Here is a 25693-nt window from a genome sequence, read left to right on the forward strand (position 1 = left end):
GTGAGTTTCAATTTGAAAACACCATGATAAAAAAGATACCTTGTGAACCAGAAAAGTAAAATTAGGAGAATCTGAATTAACTTGCTGAAGGGAGTTTCAATTATTCTTTTCTAAATGATTCCAGCAGAGCCTTACAGGTTTAATTTTAGATTAGGAAAAATCTACAGGTGTAGCCCTTTTGCAATAATCAGAGTTCCTTCAAATGGCTACCTGGTATAGCTCTTTACATAGGGAACCAATTTAGCCAAAGTGAATATGATCTCTTCAAATTTGTTAATATTTTCAAAATACTCCCGTTTACTCCTCAACTTAGCACCACCTAGACCAAAGTAATGTGTTTAAAAGACGAGGAATTAGAGACAAAGAGCTTAGTATGTCATGATTAATAACATGATTTAGATGCCTTTGATTTGGCTTCTCAGATTCTTGCCTAGAAAAATATAAGGTTAAAAAGGCGATGGAATTTGAAGGTCTCCTTTGTTCCAACTCAGTAAGTGCCCAACATTTACCATGTGTCACATTTGTGTGTGTGTGTGTGGGGGGGGTGCGTGCAAGCGCATGCGCGTGTGTATATGCATGTGTGCTCATGCGCATATGTACTTTGGTTCCGGGGATGAATGATTGAAGGATGACCTAAAACCTCCCGGTGTAAACAAATTTTTCATCATACCGGTGTTCTAAGTACGGTAAAGTCTCATTTATTTATATTTCAGTGATTTGGAACTTTAATAATTGGGAAACAGGCCAGATAAAGTTTACCTTTCCATGATACATGGAAAAAGTTTTCATTAACTAGATTGCAAGGAGAGTTTTAACCTGTTGAAGAAATCGGGTGGTCTGCTGGTACTTTAGAGCGACCTATGTACACTTAGACTAAATTCATTTTACAGATTATAAGTCTTTTCTCATTTATTTATTAAAGAAAACATTCTGCAATCTTCTAAGAATCATTAAATCAGAGAGTTAGAAGAGAACTTTGAAGTAACCTAGATCGGTGATCCCCAAGCCTGGCGAGTCACCAGGATCATCTGAGGGGATTACAAAATTTGGATTCTTGATACAGATTCTCAGGTCCCCACTCCCAGAGATTATGATTCAGTTGGAATGACGCCTTAAAAATCAATAATGTTTCACAGTCTTTCAGTTGATTCTAACTAGCATATAGCCAGGCTTGAGGTCACTGACTTGGTCCCCCTCTCTCCCTAACGTAGAAATCTTTTTAATAGTTTTTTTATAGGTAATTATTTTTATCAATTTGACAATTTATAACAAAATGGACCTTGGTTTTTCAAATGCACCTTATTGTTAAAAGATGTTGGACAGTTGTGTTAAATATATTTTTCTCCTTATGCTGACCTGAAAATCTACCTAAGTGTTCTAGGAAAAAAAAGAGCAAGTTCCTGTATCTGTGTCATGGCAGCACTTCAAATATTGCGAGATAGTTGCCATATGTCTTCTCTACTTAGTGTCGAAAATCCTTATTTCTTTCTGAGAAAGTTTCCATTTTCCCTACTGTCATACTCACCTCCTTTGAGTATTTCTAGACTATTACTGTCCCCTTTTTAAGATGTGATCAGAATTGTGCACAAAGTAACAAATATGATATGTGATATGATACATATTATATAAGTATATATATCAATTAAGGCTTTATAAAATTACAGTATAAAATTACAGTAGTCTTTTAGCGGTCACAGTGCAGTGTTGGGTTCCTGTTCAGCTTCCAGAGGATTATGAATACAGATTTTTTTTTAAACCAAATGTTTTCAGCCAGGTTTTTCCTATCTTATATTTCTTCTGGTTAAATATCTTAAACATCAACGTGTGACTATTTTTAAAGGTTTTTATATCCTCTACTGATTTAGATATCTTGTTTCAATTCACTTATTATTTAGCAGTTATTAATTGAGTTCCTACTATGTTCCAGGTACTGTTCTAAACACTAGAGTTGTTGGTGGGAACATGAAGTATAAATTCCTTGTCCCTCATGGCACTTACTTCCATCCTAGAGGGGACTCTGTTGAAAACATCATGATTCTCGAAACAGGGAGCCTGGTTGTTAAGTTGTTAAGGATATAAGTCCTACAACTTGGGCAAGACCCCAGGCCTCTTTTTTTTTTTTTTTTTTTAAGAGAGAGAGCGAGCAGGGGGAGGGGCTGAGGGAGAGGGAGAGAGAATCCCAAGCAGGCTCTCAGTTTAGCGCAGAGCCCAACGTGGGGCTCAATCCCACAACCCTGAGGTCACGACCTGAGCTGAAACCAAAAGGTAAACGCTCAACGGACTGAGCCACTCAGGTGCCCCTGGCTTTAGCTCTTTTGAGATGAATGACCTTGGGCTAGCCTCTTTTCCTTTTTTAACCCTATTTATAAAATAGGGATAACAACAGACTTAAAAGGCATAGGGTTTTTTTTTTTTCATTAAATTAAATAATATCTGCCAAGCATGTATAGTAGCGCTAGGTAAGTGCTATCATTACCATTCTCCTCCTCATCGTCATCATCAGTGTTAGCTATTTCTTTGTGTAATTTGCAGGTTTGATAAGCTAGTGGCCTATGTTCCCATCCCAGTTTTATTACTTAAAAATAACAGTGCTGTATTTCCATTGTTTAGATATTTTAATTATCTTAACTTGTTCTCTCTGTAACAATGCTAACTCATTGGGGTTTTTACTCTAGAGTTCCTCATCTACGGTCTTTAGGAGTACATAGTCTTTTTTTTTTTTTTTTGAAACATAGAGATTTGACGGAAAAACTATGCAGTTTTGAAGTGGCAAAGTAAACTGGAGTAGATAATCATTTTCCCATCCTCTAAAGGCCACGTTAATTTTAATGTAAGAGTCAGCCAGACCTGAATTTAAATTCTCTTTCTGCCACTTCATAGGTTTATATTCTCGGGCTCTTTAAGCCTTAGTTGCTTCATCTGTAAAGTGGGAATGTCATGAGGGTTAAGTGTAATGGGAAAATAAATGGTTGCTACTAGCGAATGAAACCACCTTCCAGAGCCAGTCCCTTTAACAAATGAAGAGTACTTTGTGCTGCTGATGCCTTGGAAATGAGTGTCTCTGCCTAGTGAAGGGAGAGAACAACTGGTACCTCTGACATAATCCAGCAGAGAGGCTGGAGAAGATTGGAAGAAGTTATGACTCATTCCCATTCCTTTCCAATTTCAATGGACTTCACTAAGCCTGTGATGGCTTGGCATTTTACACAAGCAGTGAGTGAATGGGCAATTTCACGTCTGGTCTGGGAGGCGGAAAAGCCGGGGAGATGCAAGTCCCCAGGGATTCGCAGACCTGAGAATGGGTTTTGGATTTCCCTAGGCCATGACATTGGTGGGGTTTGGAACAGTTTTACCAGATCCGGGAAGACACCAGCTGACATTTGGGTTGCATATGGAAAATTCTTATGTAGTTCCCATGGTTATCAATAGATAAATGATAACTATTATTATTCTGCATAATTATTAACCTTATCAATCACTCATGTGAAAATCAATCATTGAGATTTGGCTTTTTCTTATATTGCTTAGAAGTCTTTCAGAAGCCATAGGTTGTGCTGTTTATAAATAGCCAGAATCTTCACTGCACAAGTAAGTTTCACAAAAATATAAAACCATTGGGTTTTCTACAGTGGTGTGGATCCAGATCTCATTAATAAATTCAAACTGCTCATTCTCTGGTCTGCTATCTCTCTCTCTCTCTCTGTTAAGGATGTCACTAAACCTTATCCAAGTCACCAAGTTTTATGATAATCTTGATACTTCTTCCTTTTTCTTCCTATCTTTGATGTTTTGCTAAGTCCTATTCTAGACCCATAATGTTTCTTCAGCCTATCTCTATATTCAGCCAAAGTGTATTAGCCTGAATCAGCTGGGTTGGCTCTCTCCTGAGCTGATGGAGGAATGGTGTTCCTGTTTTCTGTGCTCCTGTTCCCATTGGATCTACCCTCCATAACTTTGTCAAATGAAATTCAGCAAAGCCTGACGTTAATGATCAACTACTTCAGTCCTCTTTTTAAAAACTATCAAAGAAATCCCCCTATTACCTATCATCTATAAGGTGCACATTGTCCCCACATTATAACTTCCCTTTCCTCTCTCTTTCTCTCTCACAGGTAAATGCCTTGCTTGCGATTCTTTTCAGGGATAAAAGAGTTTCTGAGTTAAGGTCTGAAAAAACTTGAAAGAGGAATTTCAGATGGAAACTGCTTAGACCATGGGGAAAAGTAAGCAGAGGAAGATCCTGAGTGATTGGCCAGGAGGAGACTTGGAAAATCAGCTAGCCTTCCCTAAACTTCCAGCTAGAATGGTACCCAAAAGTCCCCAGAGGAGAGCTGCTACCCTTTTCTTAAATTTTTCCAGAGAAGTAAACTCCCTTGAGAATCTGTTCCAGCTGATTTGCTGTTGTATTTAGGTTTCTGTATCATAGCTGTTCTTGGTAATTACACAGCAGCCTTCATTGGAAGAGCCTTTAAATAGACCTGATAATGCCTTTCTGAGGTAGGTAAACACAAAGTATCATTATCCCCATTTAACAGATGAAAGAATAGAGGAAAAAGGGCTTGGGAATCTTTTCTAGTGCCTCAGGATGAGTTTTATTTCCTCTGTCTCACAGAGGAAATGTCTCTAGGGTTTTCTCACACACCTCCTCCCCCCTCCCCCCCCCTTCGGTGATCCTCAGGGTCAGGAATAATTGGAAATGCCTTAGCTTCCCAGCTTCTGACACTGGAGCTGCCCCTCTTCCTACCACCACGAGCCTCGCTGCATGGTGACTGGAGAATGGCCAGTCATATACAGGGTTCAGTTTTTCTAAGATGGAAGTAACTTTAAGATTTGTTTGATCATATCATAAAGACAACTCATGCTCGCTGAGAAAAATTCTGACTTACACTTACAAGCAAAAAGGACTTAGAATATATTAGGTGGTCAGTAAATGCTTCTTGTATGAATGAAGAAATGATAAACAAAACGACGAGTGGGTGAGAAGAGTCACTGGTAATCCCACCTTCAAGAAAACACATCGTTACTGATTCTTTGTCACCCCCCTTTTTTTTTTCTCTCATCTGTTTTAAGGTCCAGTCAGTGAGTATGGTTGGTGAGGACATCGGAAGGCAAAAGGGGAAGAGGAAAATCCATGTTTCTGAACTATAAGGTGGAAGAGTCAGAGGGTAATACTTTGGGCAACAGTCTTATTGACAAACACCCAGATCTAAACTGCACCTTTCCTCGGCACCAACCTAAACCCTTTGGTCCTTAATGCCCACTTGAGCATGTCCAAATGATCAGCCTTGCTGTTGTCATACCACTATATTCATGATTTTTATTGGATATCCCTGTTTTTCTCTTTGTTCTTTAGGATTATTATTGTCTCATAGAATGGGAGCTACCCATGATAGAGAGAAAGTTTACCACATTTCAGTTATTAGCACAAGGTAAAAACTGTGATATTTGCCATATCCACACACTATGATATTATTTAATATTTTATTTAAAAATAAATATTTAATATTTTATTTAAAACTGCTCATTTAAAAAAATATTTAATCCCATTCTATCTTAGTGGTTCCTAGTGCTGCTCACTCTGTAGAATCACTTGGGAAAGCTTTTACAAAATCTCTAGGATGGGGTCAAGTTCTCAGAGATTCTGGTTTAATGACTGAAGGTGGGACCCAGCATTGGTTTTTTGCTCTTTTGTTTTGTTTGTTTCATTGTAAGCTTTCCATGTGATTCTAATGTGCAGGCAATATTGAGAATTATTGCTCTAAGCAATCATATTTATGAGTTATGGACTTCACGGGTTAATTGTTTATTTCTAATACAGGCTCAAATGTGGTAATGTCTAACCTAATTATTACAATACATTTAAAAATGGTTTTTAGTGTGCCGTCTGAAATTGTCTCACATCCTACCAGAGGAAGGCAAACATAGTTTGAGGACGCACTATAATAAGTGGAAGAAGCAGCGACTTTAAGATCTGAACCTCTGGAAACCATGTTACATTACAACTCTGCCACTGCTTATGTTTGGCTGTGAGAAGATCCACCTCTTTATGGACCATAGCTTTGCACATTGCAGTTGTAAGTAAGCGTCTTCCTGCCCCCTCACTCCTCGCCCGAGCCCCTGTAGCATGCCAGGGTCTTCCACAATTCCTCCCTGGCACGTGCGAATTCCAGGTGGATTAGGAAATGTGACCATGTCTTCCTGTATGTGGATGGGGTAGTTTGCTTCTGCTTTTGCCACTTTCCTCTGGGACCAAACCGGTAGACTGGCTAATGATGGGAGAGGTAGATGTGACAAGAAAGCCTTCATCTGAGTCCACGAAATGTAGGCCTCCTACCTTAGATCATAAATCATAAGCCTTCAGGGCCAGAACAGGTCCATGTTTATACTGTACATAGATAGCACTTCACACTCCATCCTTGGTCTTTTGCTTCATGAGGGACCATGGCTCCTGGCCAAGTTTAGACTCACTGCATTTCCCCCCTCCTTCCACAACTCCCAGATTAAAGCTTCCTTTAGTAACTAGAAGCAGTTGAATATCTTCTTTGCTTGATTACCTATATAATCCCTAATTCTAATACCTAGTACTTAGTGCCTTTCTTCTGAAGAGCATAAATTGCAATGGAAATAGCATCTCATTAATCCTCCCTGCATCCCTGTGAGGAAGTTGAGTGGCAAGTATTACCTCCTAGACTAATCCTCATGCCTGCAAGTGGGACACAGGATCTCACTGCTCACTAGCACAGATGCTTGCTACCGAACAGGCTGGCAGGGACAACCAACGTTTGTGTAATGGGAGAAAGCTCTTCTCCTTCTTCAAGGGAGAAGTGGTTCAATGCAGCCTGTCACAAAGGAGCCATTCAAGCTCTGGGTGGCTTGGTGACAGGAGGAGATAAAGTGTCACTCTCATGCTAGTGATGGACTCATAAGTAATGCCTGCATTTAAACTCCTAATAAAGCTCAATTATTAGGCTATGCTGCCCCCTGAGAACTAATCTCATTATGGAGACTCTTCTCTCTCTCCCTTTCTCTCTCCTGCCCATCTGGCCGGCTTTTCGAAGAAATAAGAGTGACTTCCTGACCTGGGGAAATGGGTACCTGCTGCATAAGAAAAAGTGCAGAAAGACACAAGATCGCGGAATAATGTTGAAAATTCAAGTTCAGTCTATCACATACCCGGCTACAGTTACTTGTCTCTGAGGGTCTAGGTCGTAACAGTCAAAATGAATATATTAACAGAAGCAGCATTCCAAAGAAAGTCCAGCCATTCTGGATGATGCTGCGGGGGAGCGTGGCCAGATCCTACCTCATGATCTGGAGCCTGATTTTACCCATTACTCTTAACTCCAGGGAGAGCTTTCTCGTGGGGAAACTAGGAAGCTCGTTCTGAGGAGCTGGAGCCAGCCTCCTGCCAAGCCGGCTGTTTCCAGTTGGAGAGTCACTGCAGGAGTGGCCATGCAGGAAGACAGTGAGAAAAGTTAGTTAGTAACCGAATATATTACTCCAGGCTTCTCTTGGAATATTCATGGCAATTAATAAGTGTCCATCTTTAATTCAAGCAAAGGGAGTTTCAGCTGATACCTTCTAAATGGGCTCAGAATTTGATGTGAGGGGAAGAATAATCCTATGAAATCATCCTGGGGTTAAGATAAATAAAGAAGGTTACCCTTACTTTTGGGTAGATAAGCAGCAAGGGACTGAGCAAGGCCCGGGGTGTGTGTGCTGTGGAGACAATGAGGTGTGGCTTGTGGGATCCAGCTTAGGGACACCCTGCTGCTGTGGGTGAAATAGGAATCTCTTACCCTCCTCCTCTTTTTCTTCTCCTTCCCTGTGGGGAGCCAGTTCTTTCTGTTTTTTGCTGCTTCACCAACCCTGGAGGGGCTAATGCTGAAGTAAACCCTAACTCCAGGGCTTTGCGACGCTAAGAGGCTCCCCAGTGTTCCCCCTGGAAAGGGCGTCTGTTTGCGTGGAAGCCTCCCCGACCCTCCCAATCAACCAACCCATGACAATGTCCGTTTCAATCATCAGATCTTTGCCAGGCAGGAACAAATTATCCTGGGGAAATTGACCACATTCTCTGAGGCTGAACTGTGGACACTCTAACTATGTGGCTTGCATTATTCTGAAAATTCTCTAGTGCGGTAGGTACCCCAGTCCCATCATCAGGAAATAAATCCCTTAGAGTCTGGTAATTCCAATAACTTTCCCTGTGACTCATTTCCCCCATTCTCGTGTCAGTTTATCAGATTTCTTTTAATTTTGCAACGCATTTCCCTCAAACTTAGCTTTCAGTAAATCACTGTTAGCATGTTTTCCCATCTTCTACAACAGATATGTTGCAAATTGGAAAGCAGAAGCAATTCTTTGTTTTAGTCTCATGATTTTCAAAGTGTGGTCCAAAACCACCAGTAGCAAAATATGCAGGTTCTTGGGTCTACATTCCAGGTCAATTTATTTAGAATCTCAATTTATTTAGAATCTTATTTAGAATCTCTAAAAATTTATTTAGAGGTAGGGCTAGGGAAGATATATTTCATTAAAAATCTCTATTGTTGCTTCTTAAGAGAACTACTAATTGAAGCAAGACCTTATGAGGCCGAGGAAAGAGGATATTTTTCTCTTCCAGCTTTGTATTCCTGGACTAGCGATTAATGTATTGCTGACTTGGATCATTGCTCAGTCGCCTATATAACTTTGCCCTATAGACCTAGTTGAGAAGTAACAATTCAGTTAGCTTCCCTAACCTGTTTTCTAGTTCCTGGATCCTATTATTGGCTCTTGTTACAAACTGAATCGTATATCCCCAAATTCATATGTTGAAGCCTTAACCCCCAATGTGACTGTACTTGAAGATAGGTCTTTAGGAGATAATTAAGGTTAAATGAGGTCATTGGGGTGGGGTACTAATCTGATAGGACTGGTGTCCTCATCAGAAGAGGAAGAGACACCAGGAATCTCTGCCTCTGCACACCAAGGAAGGGCCATGTGAGGACACAGAGAAGGCTGCTCTCTGTAAGCCAGGAAGAGAGACATCACCAGAAACCAACCTTGCTGGCAACTTGACCTTGGACTTCCAGCCTCACAGAACTGTGAGGAAACAAATTCCTGTTACTTAAGCCATCCAGCCTGTGTTATTCTACTATGGCAGCTCAAGCAGACTAATACAGCTTTCCTCAGAACCGTCCAGTCAACAGGAATGCAGGGCAGAAAGAGACCAATGAATCTCACACTCACTTTGGGGAACAGACACTTGAGAAGGAGCCTTCTATGGTGAAATGTACATAACTACCTGGAGAAAGAGCTTTCCTAATTTTAGCACAAAATAACTCTACTTTATAGCAGCCTGCCATCTATACTCTCTAGGGAGAATTTGGAATGTGGGGAGGTAGGGTCCTTGTGTACTCCTCTGTTTGGTGCTCAAGTCCTGTACATATGTAGTAAATGTAATGGGTAACAATGTTCCAGTGGAGGAAGGGCAACAAGGAGGGATAATAACAGATACAAGCTAATGGAGAGAAGTGACTCACATCCGCTTTTGTGGCAGACTCTAATTCTTCTCTGTAAAGCCACAGACATGAATTTCTTTGTGCTTTCACAAATTTTAAGTGTTTCTTATGCTCTGAGACTCTACAGTTTCCTTGCCATAAAAAAAAGTGAAGCATTTCCAGACACAGCTTTCTGAGTTGAGAATTATTCTTTCTAGGTCAAAAAGACTATCGTTTTCTGGAACTTGGGCTCTCAGTTTGACTAGGCTACTGGAAGGCTTGAGGGGCTCCTTTCTGTACAGGGGGTGCCCCTTCCTTGGAATAGAGTTTTTTACTTAGACTACTTGCTGCCGGTTTAGTTTGCTGCTTTCTGCGTCGGGAGAAATCCCATACCTTGAATTTCTTTGAGCGCTTTAGAGTGATGTTTACATATTTCAGTTTTGCTTCAGCTGCTTTCTCTTTTTCCAAATTTTCAATATAAGAATGTCTGAGGGACAGCTGAAAGTTTGTTAGCTTCCAGAAATACTCAAGTGACAGCTAGAATTAGTACCTTCTCTGTGTGAGTAAGACGCCTGCCTTTTAAACATACACAAATGACTAATTTAGAGGGGTTACCTGCTTTCTTGGGATCTGTTGGCAGTGCATACTAGAAACTATAAAATTATCATATACCTTTGATAACACTTTGTATCTAGATAAAGAAATCCACATCAGAATTCCTACCACTTTGCCCCCAGATCTGGAGTCTTCTTTGTTATGTAATGGAGATTGTAAACCTTAACAGAAAGCAAACATTTGATGTTCAAAGAGATTCATAATCAAAATAGAAATTGTCTATCCAGAAGCATAAACATTAAGTTTAGGAAGCGATTTGCTGAACATTCTTCCATATCCATACACTCAAAGCAACAGTTAGTGAAGTAATAATACCTAATCTACTAAGAGTTGTAAATACAATTTCTTGTCAAGAGTAGTAGGTATTTTTTTATCCCTGAGGAAAACTGCAAGGAGACTGTAGCAAAGGAAGATGAAAGTGGGCAAGTTATTCTCATGTCAAATTTAGCTTTTCCATGGCAGAAACCGCCTTGGCGATACGTGTCGTGAAGACTTTAGTTGAAACCCAGCCATGACTGAAAATCCTGGGCTGTGCTGTTTCCTGCTGAGCCCCATAAGGAACACTTTTGCAGCCCCTTCCAATTGAGAGCATCTGTTTTGCAGTTTTGTTTTCTTTTTACACATTTCTTCTTCTGCAGTGGCTATCGTGAGTTATCATTGTCTTGGCAACCAAAAAATATCACCTCATTCCATTGTCTTGGCAACCAAAGAATTTCACCTCATTTCCCTAAAATAGTTATTGTATAAACACAGTTTGAATAGAAATGTCTTATGTACCTCTAAGAAAATTTAAATAAATTAATCTAATGGATATTTTTTGAATGAAAGCTTTGCTAAACCGAGTCCAAATTATCAGTTGAGAAATAGAATGCCTAAGTCAACATAAAGCCAGAATAATCATACAGAGAAGAAAATAAACAACAAAATCGACCATAGATACTGTCTCTGTCATACCCAACACCAAGAGTTTTAGTAATAGACGTATGTATCATATAAAAGTGTCTTGAGAGTTTTCACTGTATACAATCTGTATGCATTTTCTTTTCATTTTTGTCAGCTACAGCAGCCAATTCCTGCAGAAGATGGGCCCTGGCTATGATCTAGGAGCTATACTAAAAATCCTTAAAAGGCTCAGAACTCAATAAGAAAAAGACAAATAACCCAACTAAGAAATGGCCAAAGGATTTGACTAGATATTTTTCCAAACAAAACAAACAAACGAAATGAGTGGCCAATAAGCACGTGAAAAGTTGCTCGACATCGTTAGCTATTAAGGAAATGCAAACCACAGTGAGCTGGCACTTCACAGCCATGATGTGGTCAAAAAGACACAACAAGCGTTGGCGGGGATGTGGGGAAAGTGGAACCTTTATACACTGCTGGTGAGAATGCAAAGCGGGGCAGCTGCTTTGGAAAACAATCTGACAGTTCCTCAAAAGGTGAAACATTTATTCATTGTTCACTGAATACCGTATGACCCAGCGATTCCGCTCCCAGGTATATCCCCCAAAGAACTAGAAACCTAAGTCCATACCCAAACTTGTACATAAATTGCTCAGAGCAGCATTATTTGCTAATAGCAAAAGTGGAAACAACCCAAATGTCCATCAATTGATGGATAAATAAAATGTGGCATATCCATACAATGGAAAACTATTTAGCTATAAAAAGGAATGAAGCACTATTACATGTTTCAACATGGATGAACGTTGAAATCCTTATGCTACATGAAAGAAGCCAGAAAAAAGACCACATATTGTGTGATTCCATTTATCTGAAGTGCCCAGAACAAACAATACTATGGGTCTCTAGAGACAGAAAGTGATTAGTGGTTGCCTAGGGCTGGGGTGGGGAGTGGTGCTGTGGCAGGAAGGAGATGGGGTCTGATTGCTAAATGTTCTAAAATTAATTGTGCTGATGGCTGCACAACTCTGAATATACTAAAACTACTGGATTTTACACTTTAAAAGGAATTGTGTATTATGTAAATTAGAGCTTAATAAAGTCATTCAATGTGAATCCACCATGATTTTTCTAACATTGTCAATTGCTGACATGGATAGATCATGAGGATGGAACAGACTCCAAGACTGGCCTAGGCTCTGTCGTTCATTCAAAGGTGTATAAAATGGAAACTTTCAGCAGAAACATTATCTCTATCAGCGCTGCACTTGGGATAATCCAGCTCTAGAAAGAACACATTGTATGGAATTAGGAGTCCTAACAAGTGAACAGAAAAGCAAATTAGATATAAATAGAACTATTCTCATAAAAATAAAAGCTACCGATTATAAAGTATTCATAGCCAGGAACTATGTGAAGTGTTGTACATACATTCTCCCAACGTTCAGAACTGCCCAAATGAAGTGGGTATTATTATGTACAGCTTATAGATAAGCAATGTGAAAACAAGTTAAGTCAATCACCCAAAGAAAGCCAGTTTGTAAGTGGTCAAGGTGGGATTTGACCCACATCTGTGTGACGTTCGGGTCTTAACTACTATGCTAAAGAACTGTTTAAGATACTTGCATTATAACATAACCCCTCATGTGTATTTCCTAGCTCTACTCTGTAGTCCCTATCTACAAATGTCATTTTGGAGGGAACACTTGTGAAAACCTTAAAACAGGGAGATTACAGGGATTGCCACTGACAGTAGTGGTACAGTTGTCATGGTAACCAATCCACCCACTTGGTCTCTGCTACAAGGCACACACTTCTGCCTCTATAGAATACACCAATATTGTCTGGGATCCGGAACAGTATCAATGAACCCCTGTTAATGCATATGGGGTAGAAAGTGCTGAGGTCCTGGTCTGCGTATTAAAGCATTAAAGTTTTTCCTTCAAAGTTTCTGTCTCAGACTCACAGATTTTACATTCTCTCTTCTAATCCTTCCCATTTGCCCAGGATGTTCTGGTGTGGTTGGTTTTGAGGGGTGCTAAAAATCAGGGCCAGAGAGTGGTCTGCGGCTTTGTTCTAAGCGGGATTTACAAATGTGATTACTTTCTTTCTGATGAAAAACTGACCCTCCCAACCAAGTAATTCCTCACTTGGTGCCAGACTGTGAATTGTTGACAGTCCCACTCCCATTGCCGTGTACAAAACAGACCTTCGGCTGTTAAAAACACATCTCAGAAATCACTGCACAGAAAACTTAAAGCCAGCACCCGGCAATATGCACTTTTTCCGTGGGTACACACACAGACATGTACACACATCCACCTATCCGCGTTTTTCTACATTGCCCCTACATTTGCAAGGACTCTTTCTTCTCTAATATTGGTGCTGTCTCTCTTCCTCCTCTCCATTTCACTGGCCTCGCCTGTCTTCAGAGGGACCTGAAGGCACATAAGGCAGGGAAGTGAAACTGACTGTAATTCTTCAGTTCACTTCTCTGCAGCCTCCAGTGAGCCAGTCTCCATACGGTGGCCCAGCTGAGCTCTGAGGAAGTTCAGAGTCCCTGCGCAGGTGCAATTTACCAGCCCGCTCACAGGCGCCCTGGGAGCCCAGGACCTCACATAGGTACGTGAGGGACTCGGGACAGCAAGAAACGGGCGAAGCCTCTAAGCTTGAGTTTATGAGATTAAAAAGAGGGACTCTCCTCTATGAATGGAAGAGACGGAAGGCTTTTACATCTAAAAAGACCATCATTTTCCCTTTGAAGAATTATATATAGATTACTGAGAGCAATCAGAAAGTCTAATTTTCCCCCTTCCTTCTGATGTCCTCGTGTTCACCTTCAGGTTCCTTCAACTTCATTCATCTGGTCTGAAAAATCTGACTAATTCTGTGCTCCAGTGAAATCACAGATATATTCGAGAGTTTTCTTGATAGGCAAAAATGTATTCAGGTAAATTTTGCTTATTGTATCTTTGAAAATTAATAAGTCGATTTTAAATAGCATTTTCTGTGTATATGGTTTTTTCATTGTCTCAGGCTAGTGCCAGGCTATCCTGGCAAGTAGAACTATAATTATTAACCCATTTTACTGATGGGGGGGCTCAGCTAAAGTGGACCTAGGACACCTATTTAGGTTTATGATTTCAGAGACAGTGTTTCTACCATACTATGGCTTATTTTCTCAGTTCAAATTAAAATAAAAATAAAATAAAAATTCCATTTTCCACTATGGAATTTGGCCATGTAGTGGATAATCCTTAGTGGGCCTACCAGTTCCTGTTTAATTTCGACAACCCTTCCTGCATCTGCATAACCCCTAGCCGCTCACACCTTCTTTCAGTTCCTGGAAGGTACCAAACTTTTCTCTGCCTGGTGCTCATGCGCATGGCTCTTCTCCCAGCTTGTGCTTTCCCTGGGTGCTCACCTTGCCTTCCTCCAGACTCATCACTCTGGATAGCTCATCTTCAACTTCTTTGTAGAGAAAGTCTTCTTTGGTCTCCCCAGTGAGGTTATAGGACTCTGTTACATGTTATCCCATGGAAGTTTGCTAACCTGCAGCATGTATTACCAGTCTGATTAATTTGTGTAATTCTTTATTCTTTTTCCTTACACTGTAAACTGCACAAAGTCAGCAATGTGTCTGTCTTGTTTAACTCTGCATCTCAGGACATAGCTCAGGGCTTAGTGGATGATATATTTATGTTCAGTACAAACGTGGGGGATATTTCACAGCAGAACTTCCTATTAGTGGTATATTGCAATGCATCGTCCCAAGTTCCCACTGTGGGGGTCGTGAGGTCATAGGCATGGATTTAGAAAAGCCGCCCAAGGTTGTGAAGGCCCCTATGCTTCTCAGGTCTGCTGCCAGTTCCAATTATACTGAAAATTAAGATGATTTTACAAGGAATGCAGCTATATTTTCATCTCCTCCTACTGGAATAGCAGACTGTCCCCTTTGAACTCTGACACTTCTGGAACTACTGCATTATCTAGCACAAGGACACAGAGTTTTTAATAAAACATCTTAATTAACTCAAATTACAAATATGTAATTGCTGAACTGAATTGAATTATAGGAGTGAAGATACCATGATTGACCTTTTTCTTTTCCTTGGGGAAACAGTCTTTTTTGTAAAGGACTGACTTTTTGCTCTTTTCAATGGAACACCATCAATAACCTTGTAAACTATATTAGTTGGGTATGTAGAGACTTAAATGCTTCTGAATTTGTACTTCTTTGTCCAACAAATACTGAACACCTACTCTCCAGGCTCTAGAATTTCCTTGCTCATCTTCCTGCACTGCTAGTCCTCTTTTTCTTTCTTTTTCAGATGGTTTATCTTTTAATAATTTCTTTGGTTTCCCATATTTCCTTGTATTTCCCTTACTGCTGTTTTTTCTTCTTTTTTCACTTCCCTATGATTTATTTTCTCTTTGCATCATAGACATTCACTGTTTTTATTTCCTCACGATTGTAGGCTTTCTCTAGTATCTTTCTGCTTTAATTCTAAAGTTGCAAACAGTTCTAACCCTATTTTCATAAACATTATTTGTGACTAGATAGGCTGTTTTAATATTCACAAGGAAATAGATATATTCACGGTTTCATCTATGTTACAACTGAGAGTCCTTCCTCTGGTTAACTCATTCTCCTGCCCATATCATAATAGTGTTTGTGTGTGTGTGTGTGTGTGTGTGTGTTTTAAAGAAATCATCACTAGTAATTCATGCATCATGAATTATCTTGGAAGTTAATGGAAAGGACATAACAATGAATATATTTTCTGAAATTCTAAGTGAATGACAGAAGGTATAAACATTTATGGCATAACAATTGTCAAAATGATTTTCTTGAAACAAAATATAAACAGAATAAATTTCCAATTAGAGTAATCTTATTTTATGTTATTAGAGTATACAGGCATTTTTATAATTCTGGCTTCTACCTGTTGTATTTATCACCTGTAAGTATCACCAACACGAATAGCTTTCTATTGTCCTCACAGAAACAAAGCTGATACCACTCTAGTATTCTACCAATGCACAGAAGTCTAGGGGGAAAAAAATCTCTTGGTTTAAATTCGAGCTCCTAGGCTTTGTTTTGTTTTATTTTTTATTTTCACAATTATTTTTCATAGTTAAATTGAAAGTTCTTATTTTTATTGATTTACTTAAATATATTGGCTCATTGTATTTTTAGTAAGTTAATTTCATAGTGAAAAATCTCAGCAACCCCATTATAGAGCTCCTTAATCTCAGAACTAATAATTAAGTATGTTAGACCAATGGGAAAGAATTTTGGCTTTCCAAAATATTCCTCTCACTCCTTTTGTTTGGGTGGGTTTGAAGAAGCATTAGAAAGTTGTAACTTTTAATCTCTTCTGTGATGTGGTAAAACAAAGATACAGAAGTTGTAGATTAGAGTTTGCTTTCTGTATAAGCCATATCTATAAAATATACTCGCAACAAGGGAGTATTCTTCAGACGATGATGACTGACTCCCAACTCAATCTTATCTAGATAATTAGACAAATTATTTATCTTCTCTGAGCCTCAATTTTCTAATATTTAAAAAGATGAGAAGAATGTTACAAGGACTAGAATATGTAAGTAAGTAATATGTCAAGCTCATGGTAGGTACTCAACAGTGACAGTTACTATTGTGGTTGGTAAACAACATTGTGTGTGTGTCAGTCATCTTTAAAATAACCTCCATTTTTATTTCAACATTGGCTTTTTCAATTCACACTTAATTGAATTCTAAGTGTCCACCTCAATTATACTTAAGACCGATATCAATTCAAATTGAACTCACATTTCTAGATCAAGGTCAGGCACTTGATCTACTGAGGGAGACAGACACATAAACCAAACCTACAACAGCAGGAGGGCTCCTCCAGTGGTTACTCATTTTGGAAAAGGCAGGGAGGTACTATAGATTTACTCAATCCAGCTAACTCACTTGGAAGTCAGGAGTCCTGACAACACATACCCTTTGACCAAAGCAGCTGGAGATATAGGATGGCATTTAGAAAAATAATTGTTTATATGTTCATTTATGTGCTTTGATTAGTCTGCTGGACATGTGCACGTCAATCTTAGCAATGTGTTAAATGTGCCTGACTACTTTCCTATTGGAAATCATTAAAATATCATACAAATGATATTTAAACCTCTTCCGAATAATGACCAATCTATGTTAGTTGGTTCTCTATATAGTAAGCTTGAAAAAAATGAGCAGCTCGTTCACTTTTTAAATTAATTACTCTTTACTTTCCTGAGATTGCTACTTAAATTCTTAAGCTTTATTATGGAAACTTGAAATTCTAATTTGGCATTGGTAGGATTATTGAGACTTGTATTCTTTCCAAGCAGAGGGAGAAAGATCAATGGGATTCTTTCCACTAGAATGAGGACAAACCCCCTGAGATCTGGCCGGTCTAGAGTGAGGACACCGGAATAAGGACAAAATTTTGTGTCCATTTTGTTCATTGATACATTCCAAGTGCCTAGGACAGGGGTTGGCAAACTATGACTCAGACAACAAATCTGGCCTGCCTCCTGTTTTTATATATGCCCTCCTCCCTGAATGGTTTTTACATTTTTAAATGGTGGAGGAAAAAAAAATCAAAAGAAGAAGAATATTTCATAACATGTGAAAATTATACAAAATTTCAGTGCCCACAAGTGACGTTCTATTATAACACAGCCACCCCATTCATTTACGTATTGTCCTGTTTTTGTGCTACAAGGGAAGACTGGAGTAATTTTAACAAGGATTGTGTGACTCCCAAAGCCAAAAATAATTACTATTTGGTATTTTACAGGAAAAAAAAATTCTGACCCCAGGCCTAGAACAATACCTTTCCTTAACTTCTTTTAAAGTCAGACACGTTAATATTTAACCCTCACAAGTTTCTTTCCAAAAGGAAAGTCTTTTAAGTCTATATATAACTCTAAGGACGATCACTAGATCATATCCTAGCATGGAGAGGCTCATAGCAAGAAGAGGAACACTGTGGGTGAGAACACAGACTCCAGAGCCACACTTCCCCAGGCTCAGACTTTGGTTCTACCACTTAGCAGCTGTGCAACCAGGGACAACATGCTTAACTTCTCTGTGTACCAGTTTTTCCATCTATTGAATGAGGCTAATGCTGGTACTCATCCCTTAGGGCTGTTTTGAACATTAAATAAGTTAATGTTTATAAAACGCTTAGAAGATCCTCTGGTATAAAGTAGCTGTTGTAAATAAAGTGTTATTTTTTTTACTGCATTTTTAAGTTAAGAAAATAGAGATACTTGGAAATTGGCTAAGGTAATGAGTGAACCTCAACATGTTCATAAATACGGAAAAAATACAAGATATGAATTAAAATTTGAACATGTCCCCTTTTGTCAGTAAATCCTCTAAGCCAATACAACACATTAATATCTACTCTAATTGCCTTTTGATTATAGGATATAACTATCTGGCTCCCATACCTGTGATATAATTTTGTAATCAATGGTCCTGTTTCACATAATAAACAAATTGTATTCTGAATGGTTGGGTAACTTCTGATACAAAAATCTAACTACCTAACCACTTCTAATCTGAGGGTATCAAATTGATAGAAAGGGAAGTAACAATTTAGAGAATACATGGATAGAAGATTAGTTTGCTTTGCTAAGGTTGTTACTCAGGCCTCAGGAAGAGAACCAATAGAAAATATAGTCCTACATTTAAAGAAACACTTTCTAAGCACCAAAGCCAGGAATCAAAGCTGTGTATTAGGAAATCTAATGGCTTTTTAAACATTACAAGTCATTTTAGCCAATAGATAATTGTGCTCCTGATGTTTAAGTAGATTTTTAAATTAATTTATATGAAATCTTTAAATAGACTTTTTTAGAGAGTGAAATCTTTATAAGGTAGCCTTCTGTCTTCTATAAAATATATTCTCTGGAAAACTACACTTCAGTATAAGGCTGTACATTGGACTGTTATAGCTGGTGGTTAAATGTTTTAAAAAATATGATTATTTTCAACAATGCTTTTCTATTACGGGTGTTTTCCTGTAGAAGGTTCAATGGACTTTTTTTATGTGCCATAGTAATAATGTAGATTGAGGAACATATTGGTGAAGTGCAACACTGAGCTTTCTTATTTTATAATCTTAATTCTTTCAACTTTCAGTAAGCATTTATTTAACTGCTACATAGTGTGAGATGCAATGAAGATGTAAAAAAGAAGTTAATGAATCCAGTCCAAATTGACTTATTTGAATAGCTACTAAATTATGCACTAAAATTTTAAAAATACAAATAAAAAACTTTTGGGGTTGCTTAAGCTAAACTTAGACTGTATGTCTTCTGATATTTACTTATTAATGTATTAAACACTGCATGTTATGTCACTTATTAAATTTTCATGCTTTAGAAGTCTTTAAAAATGACTTCTCCAGAAACTTTTTCAAGAACTTATTTCTTAAGTTTCATATTTCTTTCAATAAAACCAAAAGAAAACAAGAAGTAAGATTTTGAATGTCTTAATTTTTGTCTCCTGAAGTCCTTTCCTCTTAAATTAGTTATGCATATGTTTGAATATAAGACAATAAGTCTTTTATTTTTAATTTATTCTTATGCTTAATTTACTAAAATAAAACATGAATCTGAGCATAATGGCATACTCAGAAAGACTAAAGCAACTAGAGCAAAAATTAAATATTAATTTGGGTATTTATAAAGTCTTCAGGCTTGGGTTGCTTTATTTTTCTAGATGTAATAAAAATTCAAAATTACTTAATAATCTTTAAAAATATTTAAAATACTGTCATTACATTAATAGCCCTACTTTCAATAGATAACATGTATTCTTAAAAAAATAAATTCTTTTTGAAGTGATTCTCTTTCCTTATATTTTGTACTTTTTCCAACAGATTAGTCAATTTTAATTTTTAAACTCCCTGCCTAAATTTGAGGAATTATTTCATGTTTAGACTTTAAAAACTATAGGTGGATAAAAAGTAATATATACAATGCATCTCCATTCAATTGTCTTCAATAAAAGTGATGTATTTGCAGAAGCAATTGTGTAGCACATTTATCCTTCTGTTAAACTACATATAAGTCTGAGAGAACATTTTTATATTCTGCTGATGCTATAATAAATGGGCCAATATAATACTATTGGTTACAACTTACAGCATTTTTGTCTACATTAAAGTTAAGATCTTGATGGTTAGTCGTTCTTTCTTTCTGCAAATTAAAATTGGAATAATGTAATTAGTCCCCCCAAATTAAAATGCTACAGTTATCAATAATGGAACAAAAGCTAAATTATATTATTTTGAGATCAACAACAGGTTCACGTGAACTGTTTTCTTCTATCTTCCGCTTTTAAAGAAAAATACAGTTTTCTTCCTACCGCAGAAGTATCAGATTCTTGCAGCATCCATGACACTTGTAAGCATTTAGTGGTCAGACACCACTACATATCCTTCAAATGATATGGCCCAGTGAAGCTGGAAGGTGTCGTCACGGAGCCAGGCAGCCTGGTATCTCAGCCATCCACCAGGACAGAACCAGCAGGCCCTGCTGGTATGCTGAATCCAGACGAAGGTGGAAAGTGGATTTTGCATTTTGAAAGTCAACTGTTCTAACACTGAGCCCTAGAACATACTTATCAGGTAAAAGTGCATTGAGGGCTTCGGAAATTCTTTAAAAGATCAAATTTGTAATGCTCATATCCCAAAGTCACTCTTAAAACAAGGTAAGCCTTAATCTTATTATCCCTCTGGGTTTCTGAGTTTCTACTAGATTTTACATGTTTTTAAAAATACCAGTAAATGTATGTTCAGGACTATAACTGTGTTGTCTGAATTCCTGAATATGTATAATATATGCTAAGTTAAGTGTACCTGTAGGTCATTTAAAAGTGATAAAAGTTAAGATAATGGTATGGTGTGGTGACATTTGCCCATTGCACTAAGTTTTGATCTTTAGACAAATGAAAAATTCTTACAAAAATAAAAGTACATTCCATGTTCTTATTCACACTTGGACTCCTGTGCTCACTATTCAAGCACACAAGGGTTTGAGTTCTTTCTTGTGCTATTGTCCTACTGTCATTTATTGACACGATTCATTAACTCATCTCTCACAAATAGTAGAAAATCAACTTAGAAGGTTTCTAAATCCAAGATTTCCCATTCCCCTGTGGGCCTCACCTGAACATCATTGCTGTAGAGAGTATCTTCCTTTTCTTAAAACATTTCTACCTGCGTCTAGTAGAAGCATCATGACTAAAAAATAAATGTTTAATTCCATAAAGCTGAGCAAAATGAACCCCCCTCCCCCCACATTAGACATCCTTCTGAATGGGAAAATGGCATGATGGATTTTTAAACCATGTAACACTCTGGTGGATTAGGCTGGGATAGCCTGGCATCTGAAATCATGATGTTTTATCATGAGAAACTGAGAAGATACTGTTTCTCTTTTTTAAAAAGAGAAAGAAACGCTCTGCTAGGGCTCATTAAAAGGGGTTTTAAAATTGGAGCCAATAAAATATGACTGTCAATTCCTACAGTTAAAACTCAGCAACGTTTTAAAAAGGCATCATTTCTCTCTCCCCTTTGACATGAAACCCTATTTGCAGCACACACAGACACATTCCAAAGAGCAACAAAAAGTCCCCAACTTCTTTGTGACTTCAGAGCAAGCGCAAGGACTTAACTGGAGCCAGATGACTCTCCTCCTACCAGTTTTCAGCTGTGCTCCCCTTAGAGATGGGAGCTGCTAGGCATGATTCACTCTGACATCCTGAAACCTCTTGCTCTGCTCTCCTTTACAAGTGAAAAAGAAAGGCTTTCCACAAGACAGAAAAGTTTGCCTGGGTCTGTGATGCCAGAATTTCCAATAGTGACCCTAATAAACCAAACATTTGGGAGCTCTAACTTCCAAAGCGAGCAGACCTCAGTCACTAAACAACAAACCAACAACAGCAACAACAAACCTTGAGTATCTGACAGAAAGAATGAAAGCTCTCCTCAGGGAGCGACGCCAGGGCGCTCCTGCTCACCCAAGGCAGGAAAGAGGTGGAGTGGGGTGGGACTTGTCATTGCAGAAACCTTTTCCTTAAGCCAGCTCATTTTGAGATTTGGAGGGAGGACTGGTTAGAGAGGGTTCCAGAGCCGCACTTGTAACTGCCCGGGCCTTTGGCCCCACCTGCCTGTCAATTTCACAAGTCCCACATTTCTTGCTCTGGGGATGTTGAGAACGTGGGCTTTCTAGCGCTCAGGGATGCTGTTAGGCCACTTCCCCGTTGACCTTTCGGGGACCCCGAAATCAACTTTCCCCACACAGTCTGAATTGTTTGTTTGCGTTTGTTTTCAGCTTGCCAGAGCCTCCCGCGCAGCCCACCCCTCTCCCCGCTCCTCTCTGCCCCCTCCCCTCCCTCCGGCCTTTCCTGCTTCCAACCCCCCCCCCCAAACCCCCCGCCCTCCTCTTTGTTGTCTCCTACCTGCTGGCCAGGCTCTGCCTGCAGTGCTGCCTGAAGGGCATCAGGTGGTAGTTCATGGCGTCCAGCAGCAGCTTCTGGCAGACCGGGTCGGTGCGCATGAAATCCACAGACTGGACCCGCTCTACCAGCTCCGGGGCCGGGATGAGCGCAAAGCGGAGGCGCTTCATGAGGTCGGGCGCGTACTGCATGCGGGTCTCGCGGTCGTGCTCCAGCCACAGCACGGACATCTGGAAGAGTGCCAGCTCCGACTCCACGGGGGGCGGCAGCGAGTCCAGCAGGGCGCGCATCTCCTCGAAGTTGAGCAGCAGCACATCCTCCACCAGGTACTTGTTGGCCAGCTTCTTGGTCTCCTCCAGGCCGTGCAGCGCGGCGATCTTGCACACCTGCTTGTAGTTCTGTACCGAGATCTGGTCGTTGAGGAACTGCACGCAGAGCTTGGTGACCTGGGGGATGTGCAAGATCTTGCTGACCGACAGCACCTCCTCCACCGTGTCCAGGGAGAGGGTCACGTTGGCCGTGTAGAGGTACTCGAGCACCAGGCGCAGCCCGATGGACGAGCAGCCCTGCAGCACCAGGTTGTTGATGGCCCGGGGACTGGTCAGCAGCTTGTCGTCGGGGGAGGAGGAAGGAGTCCCGGGCTCCTCCTGCGGCGGCGGCGGCGGCTGCTGCTGCTGCGGCGGCTGCTGCGGCGGCGGCTGCTGCTGCTGTTCCTTGGGGGCCCCCAGGCCGTCCTGGCCGCCGACCCCTCCCCCGAGAGGGGGGTGGCTGGAGAAGAGCGATCGGAAGTACTGCGAGCAGGAGGCCAGCACGGCCTTGTGGCAGTGGAACTGCTGGCCCTGGGCCGTCAGGGTCACGTCGCAAAACAGCTGCTTCCTCCACAGCAGGTTGAGGCCGTGCAGCAGGTTGTCGCTGTGGCTGGGGTCGAAGGTGGAGGTCCTGTCCCCGGATCTGGACATGGCGAGCTGACTCGGCGCACCTGGCTTTAAATCCTCCTCCAACCTGGCAGACAGGGGTGGGGGATGGGAGGGAGGGGAGAAGGGTAGTGGAGGGGGTGGGTGTGGTCGGGGTGGGGAAGGGTGTGGAGGGGAGGGGAGGGCGAAGAACGACAATCAGTGCTCAGCTTGGCTCCTGCCCGGCGCGCCCCAGGACCCCGACCCTAGGAGTAAGGTCTGAAGGCACTGAATCCGTGAGCGCCACCACAAGGGCCCTGTCTGGGGTCGGGGCGCCTGTTCAGCTCCCTGCTACTCCTCTCGCCACCGCCCACACACTTCGTCCCTCACTTTCCTAAAACCACCCTGGCTCGGCTCTTGGCAGCGACAGAGGTGGCAGCAGCGACGGCAAAGTGGCGGCGGAGGCCGAGACACCTCGTGGGCTCGTGTCCATGCCGGGCCTGAGGAAAGGAAAGGCCGGGGAGTGGGGAGCCGGGGGTTCCCGGAGAGCGCAGAGGCGACCGTCGGCGGAGGTTCCAGGTCAACTCGTGCCTGCAGCTTTGCTTTTCGCAGTTGGTCCAGTTTGGGGGGTAGGAAAGGGGACCTGACAAGCGTGCGGGTGGGCGATTCTTAGCCCTCCAAAAGCTGGGAACCCCTTCGATTATCCGTGCTGCCCCGAGAAACTCCTAGCCTAATAGTCTGAGGTAGCAGATAAAGCCCTTTCTTCTCCCGGGAAAGTGCAGTGGAGCGCGGTGAGGACCAGCTCAGTGGACTCGGCAGAGGCGGGAGCTGTCCTTATCAATTCTAGCTCATTTCCCTCACCCCGGCCCTGCCTGCTTGCCTGCTTCGCAAACTGTTGGCTTGCCCGTCACCACTCAGTTTTGCTAATTTTCCAGAGACGCCTTTAAACCTGGCAGGAGAATCTTTCAGCTCCCCCACCCCCGGCCCCCTCTCTCCCGCCCCCCGCATTTCAAAGCGCGGAAGTTCAGACGTGTATCTCCCCTTCTCTCGCGGGGCGGCACCGGGGAAGACGGGGAGGGAGGAAGTGGGGCCACTGGGGTGGATTTAGAGCAGGAGCCGGGAGGCCCAGAGGGATTCACGTGAAAGGTTCTGTCTCCAAGGCACCAGGGACAGTGGCTTTAACTCCAGTAACTGTGAGAAGTTCAAGTTAACTGGCAGGTGTTGGGGGAGGGGGTGGGGCCTGTCCAATGGGGGGGGCAGGTTCCGTGGGTGGGGGGTGTCTCTGCATCCCACCCAGCATCTCCGCGCGAAGCCTCAGCTTCCCTACGAGACCCTCGGTACAACCCCCAGCGGCCCCCGACTCGGGCACCCCCACTCTCCTGGCCCTGGAACTACTTCTGTAAAAAAAAAAGTCTGAACCGCCCGCATCTAGGCGGAGGACGGCAGGATGGGGGAGGCGAGGCAAAATCGATACGCCAGGTCCTTAACCTGTAATTACACCTTCCAGGGCCGAGCAGAAAGGGACCCTCTGCCCACATCCCGCCCGCGCGCCCGCCCGCCCGGGAGAGCCGCCGCCGCCGCCGCCGCCGCCGCCCGGCTCCGAGGGATCCCGCCGGACCTGCCCCTTCCACTGCGGCTCACTCTGCCCTGCCTGGCGCCAGTCCTGGATCGCCGGCTTCCTATTTATACCACACTGGGCTCCTCTCGACTCACTTTACCATCCCGTTCCAGGTGGACCCTTACCTCCCTCGAGCTCCCTCCCCGGGCAGGACCCCTTCCCCCACCGGCCCCCAAAGCTCTGGCTTTCCTGAAACATCTACCAGAGTCTCTCCCTTTAAGTGGACCCGGTCATACCTCTCTCTCGCTCTCCCCGCTTCGTTGTCTCGCTCCCCCCACCCCATCTTTTCCTGTTCCCCTTCCTTCTTGTTCTCCTCCTTTGCCTTCCCCCCCATCTGCTTATTTCTTGCAATAGGAGTTTTATTCTTTATGAGCGTTTGCCACACAACTAACCCCCCACCCCGAAAAGACTCCCTCCCCGTCCCTTCCCCCCCAACAACCCAAAAGACAGAACAAAATACACACAAGGCAGACACAAGGCCAGAAACTTACCTGCTTTCAACCAGCTGCAAAGTCAAGGCTCACTTAAGCTCCCCCCCAAAAATCAATTGTCCTTCCTTTTTAAAGGTTTGCTCTCTCCTTGGGAGGGGGAAAACACCTTCTGGTTCCCAACTCCAGGCAGTCACTCTTTACAATTTATTTTGTCGTACATCATTTGATCACCATGAATTAGCAACAGC

The 25693-nt window shown here is 41.6% G+C and overlaps 1 protein-coding gene across 1 annotated transcript in view; it reads right to left on the reverse strand.

Annotated features, from left to right (window-relative positions):
* Positions 1-23504, reverse strand: part of KLHL14 (kelch like family member 14) — a 95495-nt gene extending 71991 nt beyond the window's left edge. Inside the window, exon 1 of the mRNA XM_027576446.1 lies at positions 22507-23504. Within this exon, the coding sequence (XP_027432247.1) occupies positions 22507-23462 (956 nt within the window). The 5' untranslated portion in view covers positions 23463-23504. The remainder of the gene's footprint in view (positions 1-22506) is intronic.
* Between the last annotated feature and the right edge of the window lie 2189 nt (positions 23505-25693).

Source organism: Zalophus californianus, chromosome 14 (assembly GCF_009762305.2).
Source record: "Zalophus californianus isolate mZalCal1 chromosome 14, mZalCal1.pri.v2, whole genome shotgun sequence".
NCBI classification, from domain to species: domain Eukaryota; kingdom Metazoa; phylum Chordata; class Mammalia; order Carnivora; family Otariidae; genus Zalophus; species Zalophus californianus.